The 21,971-nt window shown below is 43.5% G+C and overlaps 1 protein-coding gene and 1 long non-coding RNA gene across 3 annotated transcripts in view; one reads left to right on the top strand and one right to left on the bottom strand.

The window, feature by feature from the left end:
- The window catches only part of MIS18BP1 (MIS18 binding protein 1), a 328,661-nt gene that overhangs the window by 163,159 nt on the left and 143,531 nt on the right, over positions 1 to 21,971 (top strand). Inside the window, exon 10 of the mRNA XM_030214962.1 lies at positions 11,024 to 11,135. Within this exon, the coding sequence (XP_030070822.1) occupies positions 11,024 to 11,135 (112 nt within the window). The remainder of the gene's footprint in view (positions 1 to 11,023; positions 11,136 to 21,971) is intronic.
- LOC115477855 overlaps positions 1 to 21,971 on the bottom strand; it is a 37,967-nt gene that overhangs the window by 14,640 nt on the left and 1,356 nt on the right. For both annotated transcript variants that reach the window (XR_003943390.1, XR_003943389.1), the window contains exon 2: positions 19,306 to 19,426. This is a non-coding gene — a long non-coding RNA (uncharacterized LOC115477855). The remainder of the gene's footprint in view (positions 1 to 19,305; positions 19,427 to 21,971) is intronic.

Below are 21,971 nucleotides of genomic sequence, written 5' to 3'. Positions count from 1 at the left end.
AATGTTATGTTTTGGGGGTGTTTCTCTGCTAAGGGCACAGGACTACTTCACCGCATCAATGGGAGAATGGATGGGGCCATGTACCGTACAATTCTGAGTGACAACCTCCTTCCCTCCGCCAGGGCCTTAAAAATGGGTCGTGGCTGGGTCTTCAGCACGACAATGACCCAAAACATACAGCCAAGGCAACAAAGGAGTGGCTCAGGAAGAAGCACATTAGGGTCATGGAGTGGCCTAGCCAGTCACCAGACCTTAATCCCATTGAAAACTTATGGAGGGAGCTGAAGCTGCGAGTTGCCAAGCGACAGCCCAGAACTCTTAATGATTTAGAGATGATCTGCAAAGAGGAGTGGACCAAAATTCCTCCTGACATGTGTGCAAACCTCATCATCAACTACAGAAGACGTCTGACCGCTGTGCTTGCCAACAAGGGTTTTGCCACCAAGTATTAGGTCTTGTTTGCCAGAGGGATTAAATACTTATTTCCCTCTGCAGAATGCAAATAAATTCATATACTTTCCACAATGTGATTTTCCGGATTTAATTTGTGATGTGCTATCTCTCACTGTTACCAATAACCTACCCTTCAATTATGGGCTGCTCATGTCTTTGTCAGTGGGCAAACTTACAAAATCAGCAAGGGATCAAATACTTATTTCCACCACTGTAATTGCGCTGCTTAAATTTGCATTCATTATCTCTGATCATAGGTCTATTTTAGAGCTCTGTTTAGAACAGCGTGGGGCTTTTGATCATCTGCCTGTCGCTGCTTTACAGCACTGCACCTCTCTCCCCCTTGAGTTGAACAGCTGCTTAACTTTTCCTCCAACTTTCCCCAGCCTTGAAGAAGGTTTGTTATGAAGCCTTTCAATTTCTTCCCTTGTACTTGAGCTAGAGCAGCAATCTCCTTGGGCTCACTTCCCCAGTCATCTTGGGCTTGGATCTCCTCTCCGATCTCTTTCTCCCCCTCCCATTCCATGGGCTCCTCTCCCTTTATGGTCCCCAGCTGGTCCTCTCCCTTCTGATTATTCCTCCTCAGCCAATCCCCCTCCTCTCCCTCAGGATTCTGGGACTTGTAGTTCCCTTGCTGCTCCCTTTGCTTTCCCCCAGGGCTTTGCAGGGGTTCTTGGGAACTGTAGTCCTCCTCCCTTCTCTGGCTCTTGGGAAAGTTATGCCTCCATGGGGGCGTGGTTTCCAAGCCCCTAGGATCCTGGGACTTGTAGTTGGAATCCCGGGTATGAAACCTACCATCTTGCTCCTCTCCCGGATCCCTTCTTCCCTGATTTTCAGGGGTTCCTCACAAGCTACAATGTTGTAAATTTAAAACAAATTGGAGCAAATTTTTCTTCACTCAGCGTGTAATTAAACTCTGGAATTCGCTGTCAGAGAATGTGGTAAAGGCTGTTAGCGGAGTTTTAAAAAGGTTTGGACGGCTTCCTAAAGGGAAAAGTGCATAGACCATTATTAAATGGACTTGGGGAAAATCCACTATTTCTGGGATAAGCAGTGTAAAATGTTTTGTACTTTTTTTGAGATCTTGCCAAGTATTTGTGACCTAGATTGGCCACTGTTGGAAACAGGATGCTGGGCTTGATGGACCTTTGGTCTTTCCCAGTATGGCAATACTTATGTACTGAGCTGAGGCAGGCACAGACTCGCTTGGACCATCCTGAGTACCTAGAGGAATATGATCTGGACCATTCATGGGAGTCAGATGAGGATCCACATTAATTCTCAGAGGTGGAATCATATGGTATCCCTTCTGATCCATTCCCTCTACAGGATAGGCGTAAATCTACATCTGAGCGCCTCTTATCCATTTGTTTTATGAAGGAGATGGCTTTGGCCATCCCATTTAAGATGGAAACAGAGGAGGCACCCTGGGCTGAGATGTTTTCAGTCTTGGACTACCACTTTTCTCCCAGGGAGGGAGTAATGGTTCTGTTACACCAGGGGTGTTCAACCTTGGCCCTCACCAGGTCAGGTTTTCAGGATTTCCCCAATGAATATACATGTAATCTATTTGCATACAATGCAGGCAGTGCATACAAATAGATCTCATGCATATTCATTGGGGAAATTCTGAAAACCCAACTGGATTACGGCCCTCGAGGACGGAGGTTGGACAGCGTTATACCCTATCCTGAAGGACGCACTGCTGATGAACTGAGAATCTCCCCTCTCAGTGCAGCTTGTACCTGAAGAAGATGGATGCACAGTATTGTTTCCAAAAGCTCCCAGGTTCGAGAGGGTGCAGTTTGTGCCACCACTCTCTGGTTGTCAAATCTGCTCTCAAGCGAGCCAGAAGCTCCAAGCCTCTTGCTTCCAGCTAGGGAGGTTTGGACTCTGGACTCTTTTGGGAGAAAACTTTATCAGGCCTCAATGCTTATTGCCTTCATCCAGACCTACCAACTCTACACGAGCATCTACTTGAAGTCCCTGGCTTGCGGTGTGTATAATCTTGTGGATTCTCTCCCTCAGGACCAGGCCACAAAGCTTAGTGAGTTGGCCAAAAAGCAGCTGGAAAGCAGGACGTATCCTTCTGGGGCACCTATAATACTTTTGACATTGTGTCCAGATGCTTTGCCATGTGTGTAAGAATGCATAGACTCTTCATGGCTACATGTTTTTGACCTGGAACCAGTGGTTCAAGAGCGGTTAGCAGATGTTCCCTGCTGCGGGAACAAGATGGAGGAGGTCACTGGCCTCATTAAGAAACATAGTGACGCTATTCAGTCCCTCTCTTGGTAGCCTCCAGCTGCATCCTCCTCTACTAAGAGGCTCCTGAGCAGATTGAGGCATAGACCCTACTACTCTCAAAGGCATAGATATCTGCTGCCTCCTCCCTCAGCCCAGCAGTGTCAGCCCCAGTGGTCCCATCCACGTTAGCCTAGGACCCAAAAGTTCCAACTGGCTCCCCAATCAAAGCAGGTTATGAACTTTTGACTGGCTCGAGGAGAACATAGCTGCAATCCAAGTAACTATCCTGGATGATCTTCTGGTGGGAGGGATGCTGAACATTTTCCATCAAATGTGGCCCTTTGTAACCTCTGACTGGTGGGTTCTACGAATAATCTATCAGGGTTATGTTCTACATTGACAACAGAGACCACCAAATTGCCCACCAATTACATAATTGATCAGCTATCAGCACAGGCAGATATTTTCAGAGGAAATCTCCACTTTTCTCCAGGCCAGTGTAGTTGAACCTGTGCCAGTAGTGAAAGAAGGGAAGGGCTTCTGTTCCAGGTACTTCCTTGTACCCAAAAAGACAGGAAGATATCATCCCATCCTAGACCTAAGGGCCCTGAGCAAATTCTGGTTAAAGAAAAGTTCAGGATGATGTCTGAACTTATCCCCATGATTCAGAGAAAAGATTGGCTATGCTTTCTGGACTTAAAGAATGCTGACAACCACATTTTGATACTTCCCAGTCACAGGAACTGTTTTGGATTTCAAGTAGGGAAGCACCACTACCTGTACTGCATTCTGCCTTTTTTTCTTGCATCAACTCCCAGGGTTTTACCAAATGCCTAGCAGTAGTTGCAATGTTGCTAAACAGACTAGGAGTCTCTGTTTCCCTACTAGGACAATTGGCTGATCAAGAGCACACCATAGGAAGGGCGCAAGTGTCCGTGCCGAGAACTATTTGGGTGCTAGAGCTACTAAGGTTCATTATAAATTACCCCAAGTCCCATCTGCAACCTGTATAGTCAGTGGTCGTTTAAAGAGTGAAGGAGACATGTTGGGGAATAAGGAATGGTGAGTGTGTTCAAATAAAGAGGGAGCCGTATTCTGTGGGCTTTAAAAATAAGGGTCAATAGTTTGAAAATAATCCATTGATGAATAGGTAACCAATGAAACTTCTGAAACAGTAGAGAGACATGGTCCCTGCATTGCGCATGACAGAGCAGCCTAATTGACGTGTTTTGGAGTGACTGAAGCCTTTTTAGATTGAACTGTGTTCAACCCAGATACATGATGTTACAATAGTCGAAGCGAGAAGTCAGTAGTGCAAGAATAAGGGAGTGAATAATGTCAGTGGGGAAGTAACGGTGGCCTGAGCGAAGCTGCCTGAGAATGAAAAACCCTGATTTGCAGATGTTAGAAATTTGGGGGGAAAACATCAGGTGGGTGTCAAGAATTACTCCCAAGTAGCAATAGAAATCAAATAAAATAAAACATGGAAAAGAAAATAAGATGATACCTTTTTTATTGGACATAACTTAATACATTTCTTGATTAGCTTTCGAAGGTTGCCCTTCTTCCTCAGATCGGAAATAAGCAAATGTGCTAGCTGACAGTGTATATAAGTGAAAACATTCAAGCATTACTATGACAGTCTGACAGGGTGGGAGGAGGGGGGTGGGTAGGAAGTATGCATGGGGACATCAAAGCATATCATTGATATTCTAACAGGGTGGGTGTGGATAGGTGAGGGGAGGGTGATCAACAGAGACATACAGCTTTATGGTTTATAATGGGCTAGGAACCCCAGATCCTTGTTAAGTCCTTTCTGTTGGGTGTTAAAATATTCAATCATTCTGACTTCAAAGGTCTTACATTCTTGTATGGTTTTAAAGTTACCTTTGAGGATTCTCACTGTGAAATCACTGGTGCAGTGTCCTGGTCCTGTAAAATGTTGACCAACAGGCGTGGGAACCCTGCTGGCACCAGTATTGTTCATATGATGTCTTTGTAAATTGAATCTTGTCTTAAGCATCTGGCCTGTTTCTCCAATATAGCATCCTTCGTTACATTTTTTACACTGAATGATATGTACCACATTGGAAGATGAGCAAGTGAAAGATCCCTTTATGTTTATGGTCACAATGGATGTAGAATCACTATACAGCAACATTCCACATGCGGATGGCATAGCTGCATGTGGAAGACTCCTAAAAAAATCCACACTGGACCATGAATACTCACCAGAAACTATTACAAAATTAATCAAATTCATTTTAACTCACAACTACTTCCACTTTAACAATGATATCTATCTGCAAATAATGGGCACTGTGATGGGCACCAGGACAGCACCCCAATATGCCAACCTTTTTATGGCTGAGCTGGAAGAACCATTTCTGAATACACACCAGACCAAACCTCTAAAATACTACCGGTACATCAATGACATTTTTATGATTTGGACGGAGGGTGAAGAAACTCTGAAACAATTTTATTCTGCATTCAATACATACCATCCTACAATCAGATTCAAAATTGACTACTCCCCAGAAAAAGTCAATTTTTTGGACACCACGGTCTCAATCAGTGATGGCTGTATACAAACATCTATATACAAGAAACCCACAGACAGATGTAGCTACCTCCACAACTCCAGCTTCCATCCTTCACATACAAAAAGATCCATCATTTACAGCCAAGCCACAAGATACCACCGTATCTGCTCTGACCCAAGGGACAGAGACAGACACCTTAAAACCCTGACTGAATCCTTCAAACAGAAGGGCTACAACCCCAAAATAATCTCCAAGAATATTGCCTCCTCCCTCAAAACACCCAGGGAGAATCTGCTACAGTACAAAAAGAAAAAATCCACAGACAGAATCCCGCTTGTAGTGACATACAATCCAGAGCTGGAAAAACTGAGGAAAATCATAAGAGATCTACAACCTATACTCCAGGAGAATGAATTACTGAAAGAGATATTCCCATCCCCACCAGTACTGGCCTTCCGACAGCCACCCAATTTAAAACACAAGCTAATCAGAAGTAAACTTCCTTCACAGACTAAAAAGGAACAAAAGGGCACACTTCCCTGTAATTTATCCAGTTGCAAACTATGCCAAAATATTTCACAGGACCCCAAAGTCATCCACAAAGGAAAGATATTCAACATAAAGGGATCTTTCACTTGCTCATCTTCCAATGTGGTATACAGTGGGGGAAATAAGTATTTGATCCCTTGCTGATTTTGTAAGTTTGCCCACTGACAAAGACATGAGCAGCCCATAATTGAAGGGTAGGTTATTGGTAACAGTGAGAGATAGCACATCACAAATTAAATCCGGAAAATCACATTGTGGAAAGTATATGAATTTATTTGCATTCTGCAGAGGGAAATAAGTATTTGATCCCTCTGGCAAACAAGACCTAATACTTGGTGGCAAAACCCTTGTTGGCAAGCACAGCGGTCAGACGTCTTCTGTAGTTGATGATGAGGTTTGCACACATGTCAGGAGGAATTTTGGTCCACTCCTCTTTGCAGATCATCTCTAAATCATTAAGAGTTCTGGGCTGTCGCTTGGCAACTCGCAGCTTCAGCTCCCTCCATAAGTTTTCAATGGGATTAAGGTCTGGTGACTGGCTAGGCCACTCCATGACCCTAATGTACTTCTTCCTGAGCCACTCCTTTGTTGCCTTGGCTGTATGTTTTGGGTCATTGTCGTGCTGGAAGACCCAGCCACGACCCATTTTTAAGGCCCTGGCGGAGGGAAGGAGGTTGTCACTCAGAATTGTACGGTACATGGCCCCATCCATTCTCCCATTGATGCGGTGAAGTAGTCCTGTGCCCTTAGCAGAGAAACACCCCCAAAACATAACATTTCCACCTCCATGCTTGACAGTGGGGACGGTGTTCTTTGGGTCATAGGCAGCATTTCTCTTCCTCCAAACACGGCGAGTTGAGTTCATGCCAAAGAGCTCAATTTTTGTCTCATCTGACCACAGCACCTTCTCCCAATCACTCTCGGCATCATCCAGGTGTTCACTGGCAAACTTCAGACGGGCCGTCACATGTGCCTTCCGGAGCAGGGGGACCTTGCGGGCACTGCAGGATTGCAATCCGTTATGTCGTAATGTGTTACCAATGGTTTTCGTGGTGACAGTGGTCCCAGCTGCCTTGAGATCATTGACAAGTTCCCCCCTTGTAGTTGTAGGCTGATTTCTAACCTTCCTCATGATCAAGGATACCCCACGAGGTGAGATTTTGCGTGGAGCCCCAGATCTTTGTCGATTGACAGTCATTTTGTACTTCTTCCATTTTCTTACTATGGCACCAACAGTTGTCTCCTCCTCGCCCAGCGTCTTACTGATGGTTTTGTAGCCCATTCCAGCCTTGTGCAGGTGTATGATCTTGTCCCTGACATCCTTAGACAGCTCCTTGCTCTTGGCCATTTTGTAGAGGTTAGAGTCTGACTGATTCACTGAGTCTGTGGACAGGTGTCTTTCATACAGATGACCATTGCCGACAGCTGTCTGTCATGCAGGTAACGAGTTGATTTGGAGCATCTACCTGGTCTGTAGGGGCCAGATCTCTTACTGGTTGGTGGGGGATCAAATACTTATTTCCCTCTGCAGAATGCAAATAAATTCATATACTTTCCACAATGTGATTTTCCGGATTTAATTTGTGATGTGCTATCTCTCACTGTTACCAATAACCTACCCTTCAATTATGGGCTGCTCATGTCTTTGTCAGTGGGCACACTTACAAAATTAGCAAGGGATCAAATACTTATTTCCCCCACTGTATATCATTCAGTGTAAAAAATGTAACGAAGGATGCTATATTGGAGAAACAGGCCAGATGCTTAAGACAAGATTCAATTTACATAGACATCATATGAACAATACTGGTGCCAGCAGGGTTCCCACACCTGTTGGTCAACATTTTACAGGACCAGGACACTGCACCAGTGATTTCACAGTGAGAATCCTCAAAGGTAACTTTAAAACCATACAAGAACGTAAGACCTTTGAAGTCAGAATGATTGAATATTTTAACACCCAACAGAAAGGACTTAACAAGGATCTGGGGTTCCTAGCCCATTATAAACCATAAAGCTGTATGTCTCTGTTGATCACCCTCCCCTCACCTATCCACACCCACCCTGTTAGAATATCAATGATATGCTTTGATGTCCCCATGCATACTTCCTACCCACCCCCCTCCTCCCACCCTGTCAGACTGTCATAGTAATGCTTGAATGTTTTCACTTATATACACTGTCAGCTAGCACATTTGCTTATTTCCGATCTGAGGAAGAAGGGCAACCTTCGAAAGCTAATCAAGAAATGTATTAAGTTATGTCCAATAAAAAAGGTATCATCTTATTTTCTTTTCCATGTTTTATTTTGTTTGATTTCTATTGATAACCTTAAGAGTGGACTAACACGGCTACCACACTCCTCTTCCCAAGTAGCAGAAAGACCTACTCTCCCACTTCCTTTTGGAGTTGCCATCTTCAGCTGTACCATCAGACTGAGGTACCCATGCTTGTGTGCCGGGTGGAAAGGCACTTGCTGCATTGGATGATGTCACCCACATATGAGAATACTGAACCTGCTTCCCTTGGAGAACATCTGCTACAGGTGAGTAACTTCGTTTGTGTACCTTAAGTTCAGATCCATATGTATCTCTCCCGATTTAGGCTAATTTCAGTATGAGTACTAGGCCAGTATGACAAGGCTACTTTCTGTAGAGAGGCTGAAAGCAGCCTGATCAGGTGACATTTACAGTTATCTCTGGTAGGAAATGTGTTAGGAGTCCCCTTGATTTTGCACTATATATACTGTAGGTCCAGGTGATAGCATACAAAACAGCACTACTTGTTGATGGGAAAAAGCTAAGGGAAACTAATAGCTCTTATGGACCATTCAGATCTTTATCTGCCAATGTTTACTATATTTCTATCGGGCTCATTTTCAAAGCACTTAGACTTGCAAAGTTCTTTAGGTTAGTATGTAACTTTGTAAGCCTAAGGTTTGAAAATACACCTCTATGTGTGCTGGTAAATGCTAGATTTGTTCTGGGATGGAGTTCCTGCAGGATTGGCAGTTGCACGGATGACTGATACTGTTATCATTCAGAAAAAGCTTTTGAGCCAACCTCTTCTAGGACCCTGAAGTATTAGGACTGAAAGCAGCTGTGTTTTTAATGGTCAGGTGGACCCCTTCTGTGAAATTTTAAAATAAATTCTTCAGCCAAAGAAAGAAAAACTGTAGCCTGGGATCTGGATATCCTGGTAGAATGAGGACTGACTTCCAGTCTCCTGCAACTGTTCATTAATGGGAGTCTGTATATTCCCTGGTCTGATTTCAAAAGAGATCAATCAGGATTGGTACTTCACCTTTTTCCCCAAGTCAGATGATTCCTTCCTGGAAGATCCCTTCTATTCTCTTTTACAGCCTTTGCTTTTGAGAGAATAAGACAATGTAGCAAGGATGCATGGAGGCATATTTTCAAAGCACTTAGACTTACAAAGTTTCATAGTAACCTATGGAACTTTGTAGGTCTAAGTGCTTTGAAAATGAGCCCCTTAGTGTCAGGGATACAACCTTTGGTGATACAAAAGAGGACCATATAGTTGGAGTTTGAATCCTCTGTACGTTCAGTTTTTGGAGAGACACTAATTCCTTTGAAGGCATAGGAGCCAGCTCTGTGGGTGCTTGAGCATCCCCAATATTGTACTATGTGCTTGAGTGGTAATTTCTGATGGGTTTAGCACCTGTAATCATTTTGAAAAGTTGGGTTTTATGTTCAAATGATTTATTTTTTCAATTTCTGGATAGACTCTTAATTCCTTTGATGGATTTATTTTTTCAGGGTTTTTTTTTACTCCACATAGATACTGGGGTGAAGACTGCTTCCTCGTACTCTTCTAGATGTTATACTCCCCTCTGGGGAGTCAGCAGCTATTTTCCAAGTTTCTGTTTTCTCCTTTTTCTTGAGTGCTTAGTCCTCTCGAGCCATATAGGTAGTTTCTTATTAAGTCTTGGGGCAGAGGTTGGTATCCTTGGCGAATTTTAAAGGAAGGGTTATCTCTGTGCTCAATACTCTCCTTTTTCTGAGGTTAGTGTTTCACTTCTGGCAGAATCGGACGTTTTCTCTTCCGATGGGAAAAGAATTAGGTGAAGTAGGTCACACTGTTTTGGCTTTTCTCAAGTCATTGTCAGTCACCTTTAAGATGTTTGTAGTTGCCCAGTTTCTTCTGAATTTTGGATAGGTCTTTGATCTATTGATATATCCTTGTAAAACACAGAGGTCTTTAAGGCATCAATTTTGGGAGGTGTCCTTGAACCACACCAGCAAGAATTCTGGCCAGACTCAAGGAGAGGAAATTAACAGGTAAGTCTGAATTTTGCCTTACTAATACTCTGTTACACACCTGAAAGCCCTTCTACCTTGCTTTCCCACCTTTCCTAGCATTTCAAATCATCAAAAGATTCAGATATGTCCCTTTCCACACAGTAAATTCTGGATGTAACTGGCCCACCATTCAGCTTTCTTGGCAACTTGAAATGCATTATTTTATTTAGGGCCTCTTTTTACATCCGCACTAGCGATTCCTGCACCTCAAATGAGAGGAAGCCCATTTAATTCCTGTGAGTTTCCTCTCATTTGCCGTGCGGGAATCGCTAGCGCGGTTTAGTAAAAGAGGCCTTTAGTTATTTTATTTGGATTTAGCTCACTCCTTTTTCAGTAATAGCTCAAGGTGAGTTACATTTAGGTACACTAGGTAATTAAGGCAATGCAGGGTTAAGGCCCACTTTTACTAAGGCGAGCGCACTAAAATTGTAGGCGCGCTAGACGGTAGAGACACCCATAGGAATGTATTGGCGTCTCTAACGTTTAGCGTGCCTACAATTTTAGCGCGCACTAAAAACGTGAGTGCGCATTAGTAAAACGGGTCCTAAGTGACTTGCCCAAGATTAGAAAGAGCAGCAGCAAGATTTGAAATGGACATCCCTGGTTGTCAGCTTAGTGCTATAACCATTAGGCTACTCCTCCAATGCCCTCCACATGAAAGGTTTGGGGATCCCTGGTTTAGATTCATTTTAATGTCTAAATTTAATGTAGTAGATAAGAGAAGATATATTTTATACGTGGATAGCAAAATCAAGGAACACATTCTAATATTTAGGTAGTTAGCCAACTGCAGCCTTCCAAGTATGGAACTTAGTTATTTTGCCAAGAGTTTACTTGACAAGAGTCTAATATATTGCCAGTGCACTGTATTTCAGTATTTATAATTTTTGTTTATTTTTCATGAAGGAGACAAATATTGAAAAATCCCAAAGAAAAAATACTTCTCTAAACTCTTCAACAAAATCCCAGAGAAATACAACAGGACAAACAAGCGTGGAAAAGAAAAATAAAAGTAAGGGTAAGAAAAAATTGTGCATCGTATTTTATAAATGCTTTGTAAAGTTCACGGTGCTGAAGAAGCTCAAAAATGAAATTGCAGATCTTCTATTAGTAATGTGTAACATGTCATTAAAATCGTTCATGGTACCTGAACATCGGAAGTAGCCAACATAAAACATTTTTAAAGGGTTCCGGATTGATCTGGGAAATTACAGACTGCTAAGCTTGACATCAGTGCCAGGCAAAATGGTAAAAACTATTATAAAGAGCAAAATTACTAAACATATAGACAAACATGGTTTATTGGGACAGAGTCAACATAGATTCAGCCAAGGGAAGTCTTGCCTTACCAATTTGCAACTTTTTTTTTTTTTTTTGGAAGGCATGAATAACCATGTGGATCAAGGGGAGCCACTTGATGTAGTGTATCCAAATTTTAAGATAGATTTTGACAGAGTCCATCATGAGAGACTCCCGAGAAAATTAAAAAGCTGTGGGATAGGAAGCAATACTCTGTTGTGGATTGGAAACTGGTTAAAATCAAGAAAACAGAGAATAGAGTTAAATGGACAATTCTCTTAATGGAGGATGGTGAATGATGGAGTGCTGTAAGGATCTGTACTAGGAACAGTGCTTTTTATCATAATTGTAAATAATCTTGAAATGAGAATGATGAGTGACGTGATCAAATTTGCAGATGACAGAAAACTATTCAGAACTGTTAAATCACAAGCTGACTGCATGAAATTGCAGGACAACCTTGAGATGCTGGAAGACTGGCGTCCAAATGACAGATGAAATCCATTTAGTGTGGATAAGTACAAACTGATGCACATTGGAAAGAATAACTCAAATTATAGCTACATGATACTAGGTTTCACATTAGTAATCACCACTGAGGAAAAAGATTTAGATTTTGTCATGGACAATAGGTTAAAATCTGCTCAGTGTGTGGCAATGGCCAATAAAACTAGGACAATATTAGGAAAGGAATAGAGGGTAAATTAAAGAATATCATAATGCCTCTGTATTGCTTCACTGTTAGACTGCACTTTGATTATTGTGTATTATTCTAGTCGCTGCATCTCTAAAAAGACATAGTGGAACTGAAAAAGGTACATACAGTGGAACCCCAATATAATGTGTCCCACAATAACATGAATCTGCATATAACGCAATCAAGACTTGGCTCCCTTTTTTACATACAGCTTCTCTGTTGGCAATGTCTAGCTACACCGGGGTCCCACTCCATGCCTGCATGAAAAATACTCCAGCCAACTCGTACCCCTGGTGTAAAAACAACTTCAGGGGAGCTCTGTCTATGTGGTGGAAGGCCGCTCTCAGTGCCAATATGAAAACGACTTTGATTGAGCTCTGTCTGCGCTGCTGAAGGCCACTCCCATTGAGAAACCATCTCATAAGCGGAAATCTTTCACTACTCAAGAAAAGTTATCTTCACACAGTCAACCGAAGTCTGGTAATAAATCTTTTGCAACAGATGAATTTTTGGTTCAATTGTGTTCATGTTCTATTGACCCCACTATAATGCGACTCCGCATTTAACGTGATATTTTATGGATTCCAATCATCACATTATATTGGGGTTCCATTGTAATAAGAACTTTTTAAGGTATATTAGAAGCAAGAAGCCGGTAAAAGAATCAATTGGACCGCTGGATGATGGCAACTCCAGTAGTTGGAACGTGAGGACAGTGCTGGGCGGACTTCTACAATCTCTGTCCCGTATATGACAAGACAGATTGGAATATGCTGGAGTGGGCTTCAGTAGCAACTCCAGTAGTTGGACTATAAGGACAGTACCAGGTGTACTTCTATGGTGTATGTCCCAGAAATGGCAAAGAAAGACCAAGATAGTGTATATTATGACATGGAGGAGTAGCCTAGTGTGGTTAGTGCAGCGGACTCTGCTCCTGGGGAAGTGGGTTCAATTCCTACTGCAGCTCCTTGTGACTCTGGGCAAGTCACTTAACCCTCCATTGTCCCATGTAAACCGCTTTGCATGTAGTTGGAAAAACCACAGAAAGGCGGTATATAAGTCCCATTCCCTTTCCCTGGAACTGGATGAACTGTTCAGGTCTTTCTCCAAGGACAAACAGGTATGATATTCTCACACGTGGGTGACTTCATGCATGGAGCGCGGTGCGGACACTGCCATAGTGCATTGTCACTTTAAAAAAAAAAACAAAAAACGTTGAGGCAGTTCCCCCCACTGCGCATACATGGGTACATTCCCACCTGATACTCAAGCACGGGACCAGGAGTCTTGCATTTTCTACACAGCAGAGAAGTTAGTTTTCTAATCTCTCCTTAGCGCATCAAACTTTCTCTGTTTTGGTGCCTTCCCTTTTCGGGATATTTTTAATTTTCTGTCATGTTTTCCTTTTCTTGTGGTTACATTTAACCAAAATATATATTTTTTTCTAATTTTTATGATATTTTTTCATTTTTTGGCCTTAGGGGCCTCAGGCCTCTTTTGTTGGCCGAGGAGCATTGACCATTTTTGGTCAAATTCTCTTGACCATTGAGCCTTTTGACCTTGTGTCGGCTGCTTTTCCCTCCATGTCAAAGAGGGTACTGAGTGTCTTTAAAAGTGTTCTCGGTGCAATAGGAATATCTCAGGCACTGATTCCCATAACTGGTGTGTTTGGGTCCAGGGCATCGGGGTTAGGAAGCTAGCCAAACCTTTTTTTAAACCCCGCAAAACTAACTTCTTTTACTACATTCACTGGTTCAGTGAATTCTAGAGTTTAATTACATGTTGAGTGAAGAAATATTTTCTCCGATTCATTTTAAATGTACTACTTTGTAGCTTCATTGCATGCCCCTAGTCCTAGTATTTTTGGAAAGAGTAAATAAGTGATTCACGCCTACCTGTTCCATTCTACTCTTTATTTTATAGTCCTCTATCATATTTCCCCTCAGCCATCTCTTCTCCAAGCTAAAGAGCTCTAGCCGCTTTAGCCTTTTTTCATAGGGAAGTCATCCTATCCTCTTTATCATTTGGTCGCCCTTCTCTGTACCTTTTCTAATTCCACTTTGAGATGTGGTGACCAGAATTACACACAGTATTCATGGTGCGGTTGCATATGCGTGGGATAAGCATAAAGGAATCCTGGGCTGAAGGAATGGATCCTCAGGAGCTTAGTCAAGATCGGGAGGCGGGGCTGGTGGTTGGGAGGCGGGGATAGTGCTGGGCAGACTTATACGGTCTGTGCCAGAGCCAGTGGTGGGAAGCGGGACTGGTGGTTGGGAGGTGGGGATAGTGCTGGGCAGACTTGTACGGTCTGTGCCAGAGCCGGTGGTTGGGAGGCGGGGCTGGTGGTTGGGAGGCGGGGATAGTGCTGGGCAGACTTATACGGTCTGTGCCCTGAAGAGCACAGGTACAAATCAAAGTAGGGTATACACAAAATGTAGCACATATGAGTTATCTTGTTGGGCAGACTGGATGGACCGTGCAGGTCTTTTTCTGCCGTCATCTACTATGTTACTATGTATATAAAGTTTGACCTCTGTCTGCACATGCAAACAAGGACACTTAAGGCCACACATTCCAGCGTGATAAACCTTTTGGTTCTGCATTGGCATCGAGCATGGCAGAGGATTCGGCACCAGACGAGGAACCAGCATGGACATCAGGTGCACCGACTCTGCATCGAGAATGCCCAACATTGGACTTGGTACTGAGGACACGTAAGGACTCCAGGTCCTCAGGGGTCGCGTGATGCCTGCTACCTAAGCAGCAGCAAAGGAGAGCGGCTGCTTGGAAGATCTGCCTTTAACAGCTTTATAACTGAGTACACCACCCAAACTCTCATCCACTCATTACCTCTCGCCTTGACTACTGCAACCTACTCCTCACTGGCCTCCCACTTAACCATCTATCCCCCCTTCAATCCGTTCAGAACTCTGCTGCGCGTCTTATCTTGCGCCTAGACCGATATGCTTATATCACCCCTCTCCTCAAGTCACTTCACTGGCTTCCGATCAGGTACTGCATATTTTTTTAATTACATTTGTACCCCGCACTTTCCCACTCATAGCAGGTTCAATGCGGCTTACATATTATATACAGGTACTTATTTGTGCCTGGGGCAATGGAGGGTTAAGTGACCGGCCCAGAGTTACAAGGAGCTGCCTGTGCCTGCAGTGGGAATTGAACCCAGTTCCCCAGGACCAAAGTCCACCACGCTAACCACTAGGCCACTCCTCAGTTCAAGCTTCTCCTAGTAAACCTACAAATGCACTCAATCTGCAGCCCCTCACTACCTCTCTATCCTCATCTCCCCTTATGCTCCTACCCGTAACCTCCGCTCACAGGACAAATCCCTCCTCTCAGTACCCTTCACCACCGCCAACTCCAGACTCCGCCCTTTCTGCCTCGCCTCACCCTATGCTTGGAATAAACTCCCTGAGCCCATACGCCAAGCCCCCTCCCTACCCATCCTCAAATCCTTGCTCAAAGCCCACCTCTTCAATATCGCTTTCGGCACCTAACCATTGTACCTCTATCCAGGAAATCTAGACTGCCTCAATCTTGATTGACTGCACTTTTTGTCCTTTAGATTGTAAGCTCCTTTGAGCAGGGACTGTCCTTCTTTGTTAATTGTACAGCGCTGTGCAACCCTGGTAGCGCTTTAGAAATGTTAAATAGTAGTAGTAGCAGTAGTAGTAGTAGTAGTATTTAGCGAGCCAGGTCCCTGAAAGATCGAAAGACACAGTTGAAGGATAGGGCTTACTGTCTGGTCTTGCAAAGGAGAGTTTGATGCGGTATGCCTACAAAGACCCAGAGAAGAGTGAAACACGTGGAAAAAGTGGGACTGAACAAAATGGCGGAGCCACAGCAGTCTCAGATCCCAACTGCAATGCACACAGCTGAATGGGTGACTGAAATTTCTCGGTCGGTTTCAGAGGCGCTGGAGGACCGACTTGCTAAGTTGCAAGCAGCTGTAAATGAGATCAATGGAAAGTTTGATTCTCAAGCTCAACAACTGTCGGAAGTGGAAAAAAGAGAGGATGAAGCAAGGGTTATGGCATCTCAGATAACAGTGCTGCAGAAGGAAACCAGAGAGTTGCAGGAAAACAGAGCGCAAAGGAATAATATCAGAGTTCTTGGTTTGCCGGAGGCCGTGATGGATAAGAACTTGTACCATTTTTTTGGCTACTGGAACGGTTGGGCCTTGAGGGTGGACTGAGTGTTTTCTGTTTCGACTGAGCGCATCGTATTGGCGCCAGAGGAGAGCCTAACTCTAAGCCCTGAACAGCACACTACAAATTGGCAGGCGAAGGAATTGTTGTTAAAGACCTACCGAACCCAAGCCTCCCTGGAGTATGAAGGCCACTGATTACTTCTTTTCAACGATTACTCGTCAAGGGTAGCACTGCTTCGCAAGGCCATGGCACCCACGTGTACGGTGCTACACAGAAAGGGAATCTGGTTTGCACTGCTTTATCCCGCCAAGTTGTGAGTGTGGCACCGAGACCAGACAATCCTTCTCAGTGAAGTGGGAGAAGCGAAAGCATTTTTGGATAAGATCAACCAGGGAGAGGTGACTGAGAGTTGAGAAGCCCCGGGACTGAACCTCTTGGTGGTAAATATTTGATTATTTGAGGACTTCCCTGTGCAGACATGTTAAGGCCGTGATTGGAACTTCTCTCTGTTGTGACTGTAAAAGAAATCTCTGTTTGGTTTTTCTCTTTGAGTGTGGACTTTGTAGCATGTTGGTAGACGAACATGGAGTGTGCCCTACAAAGTACAGATGGTTTTTTGGACTTTCAGATTACACATTTCTACATTTTTTTACAATTTTCCACATTTTTGGCAGTTGTATTGAAGAGGTACCAAGGGATCTACATATTTCTTTGAAAAAGTGATTGGACTCAATCAGTAAATCTTATTGCATGTTATTTTAATTTAGGAAGGCGGGTTTTGGAGGGCACCTCCTGGTGGATCTTGGATAGGAGAAGGATGGGAGGTTACAATGGGGGGATAGGTGGGAGGAGTGGGGAGGGGGAGGGGGGTTTCAGGCTGTGAGGGTGTGTTGGAGGTGTGTGTGAGAGTGAATGTTAGTGTGAAGTGGAGGGGGGAGGTACGGATATTGGTTTTGAGCTTGTAGAGGACCTGCGCTTCTTCAGTAATCCAGGGCTTTTTGGATTTACTCAGTGGAAAAAGGGAGAGACAAACCCAACTAATGCATGTGTCGACATTGGCAGAGGAACTCTCTCCTGGTTCAGAGATGCATCTTCCTTGAAGTTCTTCTATGCAGAGCTGACGGTGTAGTCAACACTTCCAATTACTTCCCAAGAGGAGTACTTCACCTCTCCTGGGAGTCAGAGTGGGATCCACAGGACGTCCCATCTGAGCCTTTTCTGCTACCTGAAAGGCGTAAATCTCCCCCCAGCAAGTATATCCTTTCCTGGTTTTGTCCGCAAGAGGGCCCAAGCCATACCTTTCAAATTGGAGACTGAAGAGGAACCTGGTTCAGAGCTGTTTGACATTCTAAACTGTGACTGTCCTCTAGAGAGTGAATCACTGCCCCCTTTCATACAATTATGAAAAATGCTCTTTTCAAAACTGGGAAGTTCCTCTAACAGTTCAAGTTGCTCCAAAGAAAATTGATACGATGTACAGGATACAGAAGTGCACTGGATTTGTAAAAAACACAATTTCCTCATCATTCGGTAGTTGTGGAATCTGCCTTAAAGTGCACTTGTAGTGCGAGATCTCATGCTTCTGTTCCTCCAGACAGAGAAGCTAGAACCTTTGACTCTTGGTAGGTGAACATTTCAAGCCTCTATGCTATCCAACCCCATATTAGATTATGAACTTTATTCCTCAATTTACTTGGAAGTCTCTAATGCAGAGTGCTCTCTCATTTGCAGACTTTCTTCCTCCTGAACAAGCTTCTGGGTTTCTTAAACTTCATAGGAAACTTCTAGATCGTTGCAAATATCTGGCAAAACAAGCCCTTGATGCCTTAATGTCTCCTCTTGCATCTCCGCTTTGGGAGTAGTAATGCGACAACTTTCTTGGCTCAGTTTCCGATCTAGAATCTGCAGTCCAAGAATGTTTAGCAGATGTCCCTTGTTATGGAAACAACTTATTCAGTGACAAGGTTGAGGAAGTGGCCGACCTGATCAGAAAAACATTCAAATACTATTAAAACTCTCTCCAGACCACAGCCTTCTACCACTTCTTCTTGTAGAATATATTCTGGAGGATTTAGGCGCTCTAATTACTACACCTCTGAGTGTCATTCTCCTACTTCACCTCAGAGGACTGCGTCCCAGCGCTTACGTCACCAACAGCAGCAGTGACAGAAGTCGCAGACCCTTCCCTCAGCCTAAACAGCAACTCAGTTTTTAACTCTTTACTAGAGAGCACTGCTACCATCCAGCTGTACATACCAAGCAACCTACCGGTGGGAGGCAGGCTAATCCTATTTCAAGACAGGTGGTACCTCATAACTTCTGACCGTTGGGTACTTCAGACCATTCAGCATGGTTACGCTCTGTGGTTTTTTTTTTTTTGTTTGTTTGCTACATTTGTACCCCGCGCTTCCCACTCATGGCAGGCTCAATGCGGCTTACATGGGGCAATGGAGGGTTAAGTGACTTGCCCAGAGTCACAAGGAGCTGCCTGTGCCAGAAGTGGGAATCGAACTCAATTCCTCAGTTCCCCAGGACCAAAGTCCACCACCCTAGCCACTAGGCCTCCCAACCATCCACCAAAAAGGGTCTCATTTCTACTCCCTCCAAATGATGGTATTTCAGGAGGAGCTTTCTGCTCTCGTCTGGCAGAATGCAATAGAACCAGTTCCTCTGCCGGGAGAATGGTCAAGGGTTTAACGCCAGGTATTTCCTCATATCGAAAAAGATGGGTGGGGGTACGACTGATCAACCTACGAGATTTAAACAAATAACTGCTCAAAGAAAAATTTTGCATGGTTTCCCTGGGATCACTTCTTCCCATGATCCAACTCAATGACTGGCTTTGCTATCTAGACCTAAAGGAGGCATTCACAGGACGTTTCTGCATTTCCACTTTGGGACCCTGCATTACCAGTACAAACCCTTGCCATTCGGCTTAGCGTCAGCTCCTCTAGTTTTCACAGAATTCCTGATAGTGGTAGCTTCAACACTCCGCAGTTAGGGCATATGTCTTCCCCTACCTTGACGACTAGTTGATCAAAGCAACCTCCCAACAGTCAGTGCAGATTTCCATTCTCTCCTCCATACGTCTCCTGAGAAATTTGTGATTGGGGAAGATTCAAGAGAATGTGTGTTTCAGTTCTGTGGAAGTGATATTGACAGTAGTAGATTAACCTCACTACACAATATGATGCTAGATATAATATGAGGTAGACAATCCCTCAGCAGTACGGTGTGATATTTTTCAAGTCTGATTCAACATTTCCCATTATGTTTTCTGAAATGTTTAAACTTATTTGACTAATTCTAAAATCCCAGTCACAACCTGCTCCAGCGATCTTTCTCTGCACTAAGCCATCTAAAAATATTTGTCCTGTCAACAATGGGTCAAGCAAGACTGACAGCATTGTTGTGCTCCAAATTCACAGAGTCAGATTTTGTTGACATTGAGGCGGTGATAAATGAATTCATCAGCAGAATTATTGTACGAAGGAACACATTCTCCTTGACAACATAAAAATAATAATAAAACTTTATAGCATTTCTCCGGTCACCTTTTGTGGTTTTGTTTTGTGATAATATTTTGTCTTGGATGTTGGCAAATACTCTGTGAATCTGTTTGTCACTAACAATAAACAGAAAGCTGAACTCCTTGACTATTTGGAGGGCGGTGTTGGCATGATGAGTTGTCCAGTGCTCCCCCGAGTGGGACTATTGCTCTTTGCTTTTGGGTATTCAGGAACACTTGGTGGAGCAGGGTCTCTTGGCCTCACAGCTCCACTTCCTTCATAATTCTCTTTTGCTTATCAAGAAAGTGATTCTTTCTTAATGGATGGCAAAGGATTTACCACCACTGTCTGCAGCTATGGTTAGTCAATATGAGGGAAATGGCCTCTTGAACTTAGGACCTATTACTACTATTTAACATTTCTAGAGCGCTACAAAGTGTACGCAGCGCTGTACAAACACAGAAGAAAGACAGTCCCTGCTCAAAGAGCTTACAATCTAATAGACAAAAAGTAAAGCATTTAAATTTAAAATATTTAAGCAGTCAAGCACAAGAGAACAGTCACAGAAGGACAGAAGATGTTGAAGGGTGGTCAGTGTGATTAGGTGTAACTCTGGTTGGAGTAGTGGGAGAAGGTGATAGAAGAATAGAAATGGGTGAGGTAAAGTAATGAGTGGGTTGATAGGGAGGTTATATAAGACATGTCACTCTAGGGGTGGGTGGGTAGAGGGGTAGGGTGGGTGGAAGCAGGAGAAGGTATTCTCTGCAGCCTATCTGTGAGATGGAAAATGCTCTCTGAAGCTGCTGCTATAAGTTGTTAGTTTTCTCTCCCTGAAAGAGATCCAAGCCACACCCACGAAGTTCAAACTGTCAGTGGGGAGGGTGAGGGGAGGAAATGGCAGTGCTTGATGAAAAAGAGAGCTCAGTTTGATAGGAGATATACTATAGGATGTCATTCTGAGGCCAGGCTAAGTCTAAAGCAGGAGAAGGTATTCTCTGCAGCCTATCTGTGAGATGGAAAATGCTCTCTGAAGCTGCTGCTATAAGTTGTTAGTTTTCTCTCCCTGAAAGAGATCCAAGCCACACCCACGAAGTTCAAACTGTCAGCATTCCCACACCTGGTGACGCTATGCCGCCTTGTGGTGCAGGTTTTTAAACTTGTATGCTGCAACTACTTAGACTCATTTTTGCACACAGCCTTTTGGGAAGGGGGTACTGGTGGGTGGGGGGGGGGGGTGAGTGCGCTTAGAGCATGGTGGGAATGTGGTGCTAGTTTGTGGTAGTAAAAGTTGGGGACTTTATATTGAAAATTACAATGACAGATTGACCTTTGGGATCTTCATGTTCCAGTATAATCTCCTTTATAACGTTCGAGTGCTGGACTTTATCTTATTGTATTCATTTTCGATTTGATATTGCTCTGTTCTTGTTTTATCTGACTGTTGAAATAAAATAAATAAAAACAAAAAGAAAGGTAAATTCAGTCTGTTTCTTTTTTGGTAGTTGCAGGTGGAGGTAGAATATTAGGTTGCGTTCCTCAGCACCCCCAATCATTTTGAAAAGTTGGCTCCTATGACTATAGCCACATTAACATAAACATGCATTCATCTACCCATGTACATACCTACAAACAAACAAACAGCATTTTGAGATAGTTACCAAGCAAATAGGCAAGCACAGCATCATCTGGTGTCTCAAAGCCTCTAGTTTGTTCAGTTTTTTCCCATTTGAAACAGGTTGGAGCTGGCATTTGAGCATTTGCAAACCATTTTTAGTGAAATAGCGGATTGGTTGTGGGGTAATAAATTAACTTTGAATGTAAGTAAAACTGAAGTGATGTTGGTTAGGGAGGATGTTGAGGAATTACTGTCATTGATACTATAGCTGAGAGATCATGTAGTAACTTTATTGCCTCAGATTCGTAATTTAGGAGTCGTTTTAGACATTGGAACTTAAGGACAGTGAGAGGTGGACTTTTATGGTGTATGTCCCTGAAATGGCAAGGAAAGACCAAGATCGTGTATTATTATGACATTCATTGTTGGTTTAATCATGAATTGATAATGAGTGTGACTGTTGGGCAGACTTGGACCATTCAGGTCTTTATCTGCCATCATCTACTGCATAGACACTAAATTGACTTTGCACAGATTTGCCAATTTATAAGGTGTTCTTTCT

This window comes from Microcaecilia unicolor, chromosome 9 (assembly GCF_901765095.1).
Source record: "Microcaecilia unicolor chromosome 9, aMicUni1.1, whole genome shotgun sequence".
NCBI classification, from domain to species: domain Eukaryota; kingdom Metazoa; phylum Chordata; class Amphibia; order Gymnophiona; family Siphonopidae; genus Microcaecilia; species Microcaecilia unicolor.
This window is presented reverse-complemented; position numbering and strand designations above follow the sequence as displayed.